The following is a 13,361-nucleotide window of genomic DNA, read 5'->3' as shown; positions in this document are numbered from 1 at the left end:
ACGTTAGAACATTGATTCCTTATATGGTGTTAAAGTTACATTTTAGCTAAGCATACTTTGCGATCCGATCAGCTGATATGCCACTAAACCAACACATGTAAGGTTTTTTCTGACGTCAGCAATGACATGTTTAGGAATCCGTGAAGATCTTGGTTAGATTTGGTCTTCAGTAACTCATGCATGTCGTAAGAGGCGATAAACGGGATCGAGTGGTCAGGCTTGCTAACATGGTTGACACATGTCATCGCTGATCACTGTTCTTGCTGTTGATCACTGGATTGTCAGGTCCTGACTCGATTCTGTACAGGCCACCACTATATAGCTGGTATATTGCTGAATGCGGAGTTAAACAGCAATATGGAGGGATGACACAAGCTACATATGTTCCAACCTCTCCATTGTTTCAATGGCCCCATCGTCAAAAGGTTTCATTTCAGTTTCATCCACGTGTTTGGCTGTGAGATAATCACTGGATTGTGTGGTGCTCAGACCCTGGTAGGAACAGCCAGGTTGTCGGTTATCCGGGTTGATGGATAGGTAGTGATCTGTAACAAACGGAACATTGTGATCTCTGAAGTTACACATGCAGCAACAGACAGTGCAATGCTCGACTTGAAGGTCTTTATCCAGTCTCCATGACATATCTCTTCTTACTGTACCCTTTTCGCGAACACCCGGTGTCATGAGTAATTATCCGAGGGTAATTCATACAATTCTATTGCTGTTTTGCACTTTACACCCAATGAAAACCGGGATAGGCATGACTTCCTATTCCTTCGCACTGGCCTTATATATAAACAACAACCAAACCAATCACATAACACTTCTGAATTATGAAAGCAGAATTATGTGCAAATCTTTGTAAATCATTGTGATATAGATCCTTTTATTAGGCTTCTTGGGCAATTAACATGATTAACCCTCATTCGAATTGAATGTTCTGGAATGTTATGTCATTTGTCAAAATATGTTTAGTACATTGGTGAGGATTCCATGCGCCAATGGCAGTAACATTAGGTCATAATTACCTTCTTTAAGCACCTTTCCACGTCGACGTGTCTTGACAATGCAACATGTCAAAATTAAGATGCATGCGACCAAACCACTTACAGTTGATATTAATGGGATGTTCATTTGCCAGTCCGACCTGATAATGACATTATAGATTTGTTAAAACAACAGTCTGTGTAACATAAGCTCCGTTGATCCATAAACACTTTTCACAAAAAAGAAGACAATATATCTTTGTAGGACAGTTTACACGATTATTTTTAAGAAGACCACCAAAGACTTTCATTACGTATTGATCTAGCTACCTTAATATGAAAATTATAACCTCTTCCTTTTAAATAGCATATTTCATATTTGTAGAATTTCACGACATTTGAAGGATGAGTTAATAACAGAAAGAGTTAATGCTTTGCTACCTCAATACGAAAGTAATTTTCACTTCCGGTTTAAAGACATCATTTTGGTTATGGGATATATAGGAAGTCTCCATGAGAATTCCAAACACAGAATGAATAATATGAAATACGTACGGGTTTTCTGTGATATGAAGTTGTTCATTGCAAATGTTGCACTCAATTTCTTTCTCGCACTGGGATTCAAATCCTCCATCCTTTGCTAAGGTAAAAGCAGGTATGTCAAGGTCAATTCCTTCTGCTGATGAAAGTCCCACCTGGTATAAAATGACAATAGGATATAAAAATACAGAAATGAATCATTTGTTACAGCTTACCTGTAGTTCTTGTTAAAGAAAAATGAAGCCTTAGAAAAACAGCGATAGATACTCAGTTCCAAAAGAAACGGGAATCGCGTGAAACTGTGATAAAGTGTTGAAGAAAGAAATTGATGTTTGCACATGAAAACTGGCATAGAAAACAACATGAATCCTTAAAGTGAACGCACAAATTATCTTATAACCGACGTGTTTGTGATAGTTAATAGATGTGATAGATAATAAGACGTTACGTCATTTGGTAATGTCACTTAAAGGTCATAGGAAAGGACATTTCTGTATCGAATATGGCCTCCATTAGCTGCAGTACACGGTCTACGCATGCTCATGAACAGGTTGCGAATGAACACTCGTCGAAAGTTATTGTAATTGTTTAGTTACAATTGTTACAGAGAAACTAGTTGGGGAAGTTGGCGATGAACCCGAATGTTCACTTGCACAAGGTAGTCGAGACAACAAAACGAATGAGAAAGAAAAAACGATATTCGTATGACGTCACACACCTTTATGTTCGGTTTCATCAGAAAATACAGCTGACGAGAATCACTATCTGAGCTTCGTACACACATACATCACTTCGCCTTCATCTGTATTTCAAACATTTTAATATTCTCGTTTATTTGGGAATTCAATATTAGAGGGTTTGGTTTAATTCCGATTTGAATAACACACAACTTAAGTCATGACAACACAACGTTTGTAACAAGGGAAATGCTATATATGTTCTCTAAGCGTTTTTTAAGAGAAAGGAACTTCAAATATTACCTTCTTGTATGACAGTTCATTATCTTCCTTTATCACCTGGAATATTGTGTATCCCACACTTCCTTCGCCGTTTTCGTCGAAGACACGCACATTCCTGCCTGCATTGTAGATGTCTAAGGTTATGTTCTTCACATTCTCCTTAAGATTTACAGTTTTAAGTTTGTCACAAAGTACAAACTCTCCACAGGAAGAAAACACTGACTTGTTAAAACCTAGAACCAGAGAAAATGCTGCATTGATTGCAAATGGTACCCAAAGATCAGATTGAAGATGGCGTGAAATTATGTCAGGTGTACATTGTGTCGTGTGTTGTTTGTTGAAACTCATTGGATAATGACATTTCGCTCTAGCTTCGAGATACTCACGAAGCCACGGATTCTTAGATTGTTCGACATTAATATCCATGAAGTAGTTTTCATAGTCGGCATACTTTGGAAGCAGCTGCGCCAGTGTCAAACTACCAATCACCTGTTTGGTATTCGCCAACACTGCCTCTCTCTTTGACCAGTTCTCGCCACCAATAAAAGCAAATTCTCCAGGTTTGCTTGTTTCATCAAGAACACTCATCAACACCGGTGTCACGTGGGATAAAACAAATATGATGATGACTTTTGCTTGGGGGTACTTTCTTAAAGAAGAAACATGCCCTAACTGATCATCTTTCTTTTCTGAATTTTTCACACTAAGTGACTGAGCAACACATACCCTGTGTTTTTTACCAGCCTCCAAGAGAGCCTTATTTCCCGCCTTCCCGTATTCCTCATCCGTGTGGATGATCTGGACATATTTGGATCCCAATTTACTAGCCAGTTCCATGATGGCAGCAGCCTGCTTGTAGTCAGGGGAGCAAGTTCTCATGAAATGTGGGAAACGTTGCCTGTTGCTTAGGGTTGAAGATGTTGAGGAATACGAAATGTAGAGATCGTCCATTTCTTTCATGATTGCAGAGATGGGAACGCTGACGGAGCTCATATACGGACCAACGTATCCTATAATGTTTCTTGTTATTTGAGAACTATTAGTGGATGGATCAAGCTGCACCTTGCCACTGTTGAGTTTAATCAGCCTCTCAAAAGTCAGGTACGGAGTGGCACATGTGTCCATCATTACAAGTCCCAGTGTTTTGGTTCCGAGAATGGATCTAAATATTCCCCTTTTCTCGTTCATTGTCTTTACTGCATACACAATTGATTCCACAATGTCAACACTCAGGCCGGTTCGTAAATCACCACAGATATGAGGCGATTCCCCTTTGTTATGCACAGGAACAAGTCCAACAACATAGAAGTCCCCGGGCAGGTGGAGAATGTGTCCCACGCTATTGTTTGAAACACACGAACTGCACGTTGATCCCAGTTTACACTGTGCTTTCACAAACCCGTTCATTTCAATGTTGTTGCTGTAATATTTAAGGATGGATTTCTTCACGTCTAGAGTTCTGTTTACGAAGGTACCAACCTAAAACAGATAACAACACACATAGAATTAATCTACACATAGAAATCATGTTTCACTCTAACAATGTTATTATCTCTTCATATCATCGCACTATAACGTGCGTGTATTGCGGAAACGAAGAAGCTGGAATATCTGAAAGAAATATTTTGTATGAACGTTACGCTGCCCAGGCTTGCGCCCTGGAGATGAAATTACAGCTCAACGACAGCGATGGCACAGCGCTGAATGCAGCATTAAGGGCGTCCTATAGACCCCTTGACAAAGCACTGACATCAACTGGATTTGATCACTGTGCTATATATGCACCAGAGTGGCCAGTGCGACATGGAATGCACAAGAGGGTGCACCATTCAAAGCCTCATATCGAATTCTGGAAGACTGAGATAGACAATACTCTTGTTACAGAACAAAGGAAACATGACACCACCTGAGAGACGCTCTCCATGTCATTGCACGCTCAGCCTTCTAACTGTGGTAAAATCAGATTTCCTACAAATGCTGGTTCAAACAGAAGTCTCTGCAAGCTTTCGAAAAGGTGCAACCGCACTTAGTCATTCGCTTACAAGGTGTGTTTGACGGCATCGCGACATGATCCAACTCAAAGCAAGATTGCGCCTCTACTATCTGCAACGAACGAAACTTTAAGTAACAGTGACAAGCACTCCCACTCCAAGGAAAACAGCATATATGATGAAGGAAGTGGACGATATACGATCAGTGGAGGAGCTGCGTAAGGTGATCGCGAATGTACAGAATGGGTTTGTGAAGGAGGATGTTGTTTCATCTTCAGCAGTGATCCTAAATATTCTTTGAGAAGGATAAAACAATAACATCTGGCAGCAACATATATCCACTGCCTGAAAATATCCACATTTTTAGCATTATTATTATTTCTTTCAAACATTTTCTGGCACAATATATTTTTTCCATAAAACTGTGCCACCCCTGTTCCCGACACCAAATCATGTTGTATTTGGCAAACTGTTAAAAAAAACCTATCACTATTTTCAGTGATTAGTTTAAGTAATTACCTGGCGGAAACAGAAGCCATGCGTACTGTTACACTTCTGTAGGTTGTACACGTTGTATGTGGAGATGTTGCCGTCGTTGATATGATGTATTTTCCCATCTTTAAAATTATATCTCTCGCTGTATGGCCGGAGCTCTTCTGGAAAGTCAACTGAGGCATCAACAGTGAGGCTGGAGATGTTGTCAAACACTCTGCGTCTTAAACCAGGATATAATTCGCTCGTCGTCTTCACAGTTTTAGCGAAGGCTGCTGAAGCTAGAAGAACGTAATGTACAGATAAGGGTACATCATCGTTGTTGACGTCGCATCGCTCAGAAGGATTACATCGAAAATATGTTTCAAGCCAGTTATTGTTTTCTCTTTGTTGTGTCCTCAACGTGTGGTTGCAGTGGAGTTCACTCCAGTATTTTCGGAACATCTCAGCATCTTCATAAGGTGGGCTGGTTGTCAGAAGTCCCTTAGCAGGGGCATACAACGAAACGTCACTCTTTACATGTTCAATGTTCAGCGATAGGGACTCTGTGAAGATTATTTGAAACTTTGGCAGTTTTATTTTAAGGAAGTCTAACAAGTTCCTGGCAGTGTGTCTCTGGCCCATAAACACCATACCGATCACCGAGCTTCCTTCTGATGGTTCCAGCTTTTCGCGGATCTCGTTAACTCGTCTTCGTACGTCCTCAGTGCCAGCATCTGCGTCGATTCCAAGGAAGACCTGGACACATATTTTGTGTTTCTCTGCTCGTTCTTTCAATGCTTTAGCACCTGTTTCTCCATAAACGTCCATCTCATATACGATCGCTATGTAGTTCCATTGAAGGGACACCATCAGTTGAACGATAACCTTCAAATAATAGAATAATTCCTAAAAGTGAGTGAGTTAGGTTTTATGTCGCTTTTAGCAATATGCCAGCAATATCACGGGGGGGTGGGGGGTGGGGGGAATCCGAAATGCGTTTCACACATTGTACCCATGTGGGGAATCGAACCCGGGCTTTCGGCGTGTCGAGCGAACGCTTTAACCATTAGGCTACCTCACCGACCCTAATTCCCATAAATCTATTCTAGACAAAGAAATATGGACCGTAAACATATTTGGGGAATATTTTCTGTAGAGAATACTGAGCCTAAAAATTTGATAGCAGGATTCATACAATATTCATGGTTTGTAACACTTTCTCTCTCAGTGACACTGTATTCTGTTACCCGGAATATTAATTATAAAAAGAAACATTCCGTTTCGAGCACCTGCAAATGTACGGAAGTGTAGTATTCCGAAGATGTAAATCATTATCTTGTATAAAACTAAGACATGCCTTTCTCTCCAGTTTTTGTTTCTTTCCGCCGATGGTTTTCACGCAAGTGGCCATGTCTTGATGTGTTCGCACATTAATGTTTGATATATCTTACCTCTACTTGCACATCATCAGTTTGTATGACCCGGTACAGGTTTTTGTAGATACTCTTGTCAGAGAGGATGGCGGCGGTGGCGGAGTAGGTGATCTGCAGCAGACGATCATCCTCCGGGAGAGAACTCAACAGACTTGAAACTGATTCAGTCTCACCACTAGTTTCTGGTCCAAGCACACCTACAAAGAGTTTAAACCCCAATTCTGTCACAGTAGCCCTGACGAGTAAGTGAGTTTACGCCACTTTTAGCAATATTATAGCAATGTCACGGCGGGATAATACCAGACATTGGTTTCACATATTGTATCCATGTGTGGAATCTAGCCCGGGTCTATCGCGTGATGAGCGAACGCTTTAACCACTAGGCCATCCCAACAGCCTCAGTGGTCCTGACGAAGAAGATGAAACTATAGTAGTACGCTAGCCTATCCAAGGGTTTGATACTTTCTTCACTATAAAACAACATGGAACGTGAAAGTAGTATTATATAGATATCATAATACCATTATGAGATTCCAGTGAGCTGCAATGAGCTTAGTTTTACGCCGCACTGAGCAATATTCCAGCTATATGGCAGCAGTCTGTAAATAATTCCGTCCAGACCAGCCAATCGAATGATAAACATCACGAGCATCGATCTAGTAGAAATACGATACCATGTGTCAACCAAGTCAGCGAGCCTGAATCCCCGATCCCTTTGGTCGCCTCTTACATGGGTTTCTGAAGACCAGTTCTAACCCGAGTCTTCACGGACCCATCAGCAATAGTGGTAGCAATATCATTATTTAGGGAGCTAGGAATTACAGTCAAACGTAACATCATCAGTGTCCCGGGTGATATAGGATTATTAAAAGCATTAATGTGTAACTCAGCAGCTGAGGGAGTGAGATACGTTTAACGACGCAAGTTGACAACAGGTGTACACATCACAGGGAAGATACCTTCAACAGGTGTTGTCACTGCCTGAACAGCAATAAGCAGCTTCTTCAATATCATCATTACAATATGGTCATGACTAGGAGAACCAAACATCATGAGTGAGTGAGTGAACATTGTTTTACACCTCTTTCAGCAATATTCTAGAAATATCACGGAGATCAGAAATGGGCTTCACACATTTTACCTGTGTGGGGAATCAAACCCGGGTCTTCGGCGTGACGCATTAACCAATATGCTACCCAACTGTCTCCCATGAACCATGACAATCATTAGTGATTACTGTTGCAGCATTAGTAGCTATAGGGAAGCGGTAACTGTAAGTTAAGTGAGTACATGTAGTAATACAGTTGAGACATGATACCATATAGATGGTCGGTTGATTCGTTGTTATAAACTCTCAGCATACGCAGCGTCTGGTTCACCGCCTGTGTGGGCTGTCCTTTAGTGTTGAATGCATGGAAACCTGGAATAAACAACGTTATGTAATTTTTGTTTGTTTGTTGTTTAACGCCAAAATCCGCGATATTCCAGCTATATGGCGGCGGTCTGTAAATAATCGAGTTTGGACCAGACAATCCAGTGATCATCAGTACGAGCATTAGGATACGATGACAAGTCAACGGATTAAAGATTGAAAAAATATTAATGATGATAATTTTGATATGACCTCCAAATCGAAATGCTTTACAGCACAATAAATCATGACATTGTACTGTGAAGCATTTCGAGGGGTTATCTCAAAATATCTTAAACTTTATCCTCGCAAAGACACGAGGGCCTGTGCTTACGACAAGCATTGGTTGCTGAAGACCAATTCTAACACGGACCGTCATGGGAAACGTTGTATGATATGACTACTGGGTAGTACCTGATGTTCAAACGTAAATGAATCAGGCACCATCAAAACAATTCATCTCTATTGGACGAACGCACATGCGCTTGAGGTAAAATCGATTTATCATCCAAAACTGTGTTCCACATGAGATATCGCTTGTGTGAGATCATAAGAGATCTCCTAGGAGATATCGTTTTGACAGTAGATTTTGTACAATGCCCTGACAATGCTATGACGTCATGGACTTGATGACGTCATAATGTTATGTCGTTATGACATCTCACCCAAGTGTCTACTGATATCAATTATATCAACACTCGTTGATAAAGGTGAAAATATCCTCGGCAAGCCTCGGATATTTGTAACTTTATCAACTCGTGTTGATATAATTGATATCAGTAGACACTTGGGTGAGATTCTCTATTTAGCTGGATTTTTGCGAAACCCTTGGAGTCACTACTGATTCTCAGTCATTACCAACAAAAATTATTTGTACGCCTATTGGAATGTGTAATCATTGGTACCCTGTTAGCGACGTATGGTTGTAATGCAAGATATGTATACGACGTATAAGCATGAGGTTAAGACCTCTGATGACCGGGTTGTGTATGGCCATAAGGTATGGTGTTTTCTCTGATAACCATTAAGAGTATAAGCATGAAGTATGGTGTTTTCTCTGATAACCATGAAGAGTATAAACATGAGGTATGGTGTTTTCTCTGATAACCATGAATAGTATAAGCATGAGGTATGGTGTTTTCTCTGATAACCATGAAGAGTACAAGCATGAGGTATGGTGTTTTCTCTGATAACCATGAAGAGTGAAAGCATTAGGTATGGTCTTTTCTCTGATAACCATGAAGAGTATAAGCATGAGGTATGGTGTTTTCTCTGATAACCATGAAGAGTGAAAGCATGAGGTATGGTGTTTTCTCTGATAACCATGAAGAGTATAAGCATGAGGTATGGTGTTTTCTCTGATAACAATGAAGAGTGCAAGCATTAGGTATGGTGTTTTCTCTGATTACCATGAAGAGTATAAGCATGAGGCATGGTGTTTTCTCTGATAACCATGAAGAGTATAAGCATGAAGTATGGTGTTTTCTCTGATAACCATGAAGAGTATAAGCATGAGGTATGGTGTTTTCTCTGATAACCATGAAGAGTATAAGCATGAGGTATGGTGTTTTCTCTGATAACCATGAAGAGTATAAGCATGAGGTATGGTGTTTTCTCTGATAACCATGAAGAGTATAAGCATGAGGTATGGTGTTTTCTCTGATAACCATGAGGTAAGAGTGATAAGCATGAAGAGTATAAGTAGGTATGGTGTTTTCTCTGATAACCATGAAGAGTATAAGCATGAGGTATGGTGTTTTCTCTGATAACCATGAAGAGTGCAAGCATGAGGTAGCATAAGTGTTTTCTCTGATAACCATGAAGAGTATAAGACCGAGGTATGGTGTTTTCTCTGATAACCATGAAGAGTATAAGCATGAGGTATGGTGTTTTCTCTGATAACCATGAAGAGTATAAGCATGAGGTATGGTGTTTTCTCTGATAACCATGAAGAGTATAAGCATGAGGTATGGTGTTTTCTCTGATAACCATGAAGAGTATAAGCATGAGGTATGGTGTTTTCTCTGATAACCATGAAGAGTATAAGCATGAGGTATGGTGTTTCTCATGATAACCATGAAGAGTATAAGCATGGGATTATGGTGTTTTCTCTGATAACAGATGAAGAGTATAAGATGAGGTTTGCCGTGTTTTCTCGATAACCATGGGAAGTGTAGACAAATTTGACCCGGATCTACATCTAACTTTTGCGGCGTGGCCTGTAAACATATTTTGTCTCTGATAACCATGAAGAGTATAAGCATGTGAGGTATGGTGTTTTCTCTGATAACCAGTTGTAAAGAGTATAAGCATGAGGTATGGTGTTTTTCGGTGTGAAGAGTGATAAGCATGAGGTATCGAGTGTGTTTTCTCTGATAACCATAAGAGTAGTATGGTGTTTTCTCTGATAACCATGAAAGAGTATAAGCATGTATGGTGTTTTCTCTGATAACCATGAAGAGTATAAGCATGAGGTATGGTGTTTTCTCTGATAACCATGAAGAGTATAAGCACTGAGGTATGGTGTTTTCTCTGATAACCATGAAAGAGTATAAGCTGATGATGGTATGGTGTTTTCTGTGATAACCATGAAGAGTATAAGACTGAGGTTTCTCTCGATAATGGTGTTTTCTCTGATAGTCTGATACCATGAAGAGTATAAGACTGAGGTATGGTGTTTTCTCTGATAACCATGAAGAGTATAAGACTGATACGATGTATGGTGTTTTCTCTGATAACCATGAAGAGTATAAGCATGAGGTATGGTGTTTTCTCTGATAACCATGAAGAGTATAAGCATGAAGTATGGTGTTTTCTCTGATAACCATGAAGAGTATAAGCATAAGGTATGGTGTTTTCTCTGATAACCATGAAGAGTATAAGCATGAGGTATGGTGTTTTCTCTGATAACCATGAAGAGTATAAGCATGAGGTATGGTGTTTTCTCTGATAACCATGAAGAGTATAAGCATGAGGTATGGTGTTTTCTCTGATAACCATGAAGAGTATAAGCATATAAGGTATGGTGTTTTCTCTGATAACCATGAAGAGTATAAGCATGAAGTATGGTGTTTTCTCTGATAACCATGAAGAGTATAAGCATGAGGTATGGTGTTTTCTCTGATAACCATGAAGAGTATAAGCATGAGGTATGGTGTTTTCTCTGATGACCATGAAGAGTATAAGCATGAGGTATGGTGTATTCTCTGTTAACCATGAAGAGTATAAGCATGAGGTATGGTGTTTTCTCTGATAACCATGAAGAGTATAAGCATGAGGTATGGTGTTTTCTCTGATAACCATGAAGAGTATAAGCATGAGGCATGGTATGATGAACATGTGGTGCAAAGGAAAATGGGATTATAGTTATTTGACTGAAATAACAGATCCTTAGACACTAAGATCCCGTTTGCCGCCCCTTACGACAAGCATGGGTTAGTGTAGACAAATTTTACCCGGATCTTTACGGGTATAACCTGATTTATGGCCTGTATGCCATGCATGGGATAAAGGCTCATGGGTCATCGCATAAGTGTATAGGTGACATCTAACCTTTGCTTTTTGTGACCTATAAACATATTTTGTCGCACTGTCGATAAATATCAGTAACAAATTTAATCCTCTGAGAACAAGTTCACATTTTCCTGTTATTGAAGGAACCCGGAAGTTGTAACATGTTATCCTCATTTTTCGGCCCACCAATCCTCGAACCAGGCCACATTGTTAACTTCGCGTGTCAAGAGTCAATGATAAGAACAACACTCTACGAAATCCAAGTACTGGGTTTCTATAGTGGCTTCATTGCGTGCGGCCTATTTTGTAACTGTTATTGGCTTTTATACAATGACTTCTTTATTACGAGAGTGCGACGTTTGGATACAGATTCTTGTACCGTTGTCAAGCGATGACAACGGTGACCAGTGCAGATCCGGGGTAGAAAAGGTGTTCAGCAACCAATGCTTGCCACAAAAGGCGAATAGGCTTGTCGTAAGAGGCGACTAACGGGATCGGGTGGTCAGGCTCGCTCACTTGGTTGATACATGTCATCGGTTCCCAATTGCGCAGATCGATGCTCATGCTGTTGATCACTGGGTTGTCTGATCCAGACTCGATTATTTACAGACCGCCGCCATATAGCTGGAATATTGCTGAGTGCGGCGTAAAACTAAACTCACTCACTCTCTCAATGACAACGGTACATGAATCTGTATCGAAACGTCGCACTCTCGTAATAAAGAAGTTGTTATCCATAAAGTTTGTCAATTTTGTACTTCCTAGCTTCTAAAATGCTACTCAAAGAAGTCACAAATACTTGTTTTGTTTTTAATACGGCCCCAAATAGCGTTTTTAGAATTGAATATATTTTGTGACAAGTCGGGACATTTCGACTTCAATAAAATGATGAGAATTCGAAATATCTCGCATAATATCGCTATTTTTTTACATATTTTTCGTTTGTTTCCTAAGTTCGAGCTCGCGAAAATACGAGAACGCGAGAATATCCTTTCTTACAGAATTCAATGACCGAAATCGTACAAAACGTGGTGTGAATATGAACCTACATGTATTTGAAAAAGAATTTCACGGTTATGTATTTCCTTTGGCAGAAAATATATATCCCCAGACATTCTCTATAGAAACATTCGTAGAGAGGTTTTAATGATTTATGAACTGGAAATCTAATTCAAGCTTAAATGACAGTATGTAACTCTAAACCCAAGGCGAATAACTGAGTGAGTATTGTTTTACGGCGCTCTTAGCAATGTTCCAATAATATCAAGGCGAGAGACACAGGAAATTGGCTTCACACATTTTACCCATGGGAGAAATCGAACCCGGGTCTTCGGGGTGACGAGCTAACGCTATAACCACTAGGCTACCCCGGAGGCCAATTAACAATTTTAACTGAACGAAGCACTTGCAAATGAACAGTCAGACTACCATATCATCCTACCGGGTACCCGTACACAGTACATAGTGAACAAGGGTATAAGTCAAACGCCACTTGCATATGGAAATAAGACTTCCAAATGAGTTCCAATGTTGGGTAAGACCGAAGCCCTAAATATAATGCGCAGCACTCACCCAACGTTTTGCCAGGAATGTAGTGTCTGTCGTTAAGGCGCCTGAAGAACCATCTGGCCGCTTCATACAACTGCATAGATTCTGTGCTCATCGCTCGACAATCCGTCTGGACACCCTGGATTCGAAACAGTCCACCCAGGATGAAATCGCCGGGCATTTTCACATCGAAATCCAAAGACCTCACCGCATGTACAGATGCAAGGAGATAGAGTGTGTGCCAAACACAACGCATTTTAGGGCGTTAGAAAGACGATCGTCAACATACGACGAGCCAAAACAGCGCCTTGTCACTGGCTTCACTGATAACTTAGATCAACTGAGTGTAGTCAAGGAAGTAAGATAGATTGGTTCGCGAGTCTCAATGCATGAAAGGAAGGATTCAGCTGAACAATTCACCTGTGTGTATTAAACTTGCATGACTGTTATAGAGTGGTTAAACAGGAAAACTCAGTGAAACATAACCTACTAGATGTGGTGTTGTA

General features: G+C 40.3%; 1 protein-coding gene across 1 annotated transcript; it reads right to left on the bottom strand.

Annotated features, from left to right (window-relative positions):
• Nucleotides 1-300: 300 nt before the first annotated feature.
• Nucleotides 301-13,155, bottom strand: LOC124263297. The gene is made up of 8 exons (XM_046697882.1): nt 12,880-13,155; nt 7,702-7,803; nt 6,402-6,580; nt 4,996-5,835; nt 2,507-3,964; nt 1,542-1,681; nt 1,029-1,147; nt 301-545 (listed from the first exon to the last, which is right to left on the bottom strand). The coding sequence occupies exons 1-8, from the start codon at nt 13,109-13,111 to the stop codon at nt 376-378; spliced, it is 3,240 nt and encodes a 1,079-aa protein (XP_046553838.1). The 5' UTR covers nt 13,112-13,155; the 3' UTR covers nt 301-375.
• Nucleotides 13,156-13,361: the final 206 nt, after the last annotated feature.

This window comes from Haliotis rubra, unplaced genomic scaffold (assembly GCF_003918875.1).
Source record: "Haliotis rubra isolate DU_JTF1 unplaced genomic scaffold, ASM391887v1 Scf878, whole genome shotgun sequence".
Taxonomy (NCBI): domain Eukaryota; kingdom Metazoa; phylum Mollusca; class Gastropoda; order Lepetellida; family Haliotidae; genus Haliotis; species Haliotis rubra.
This window is presented reverse-complemented; position numbering and strand designations above follow the sequence as displayed.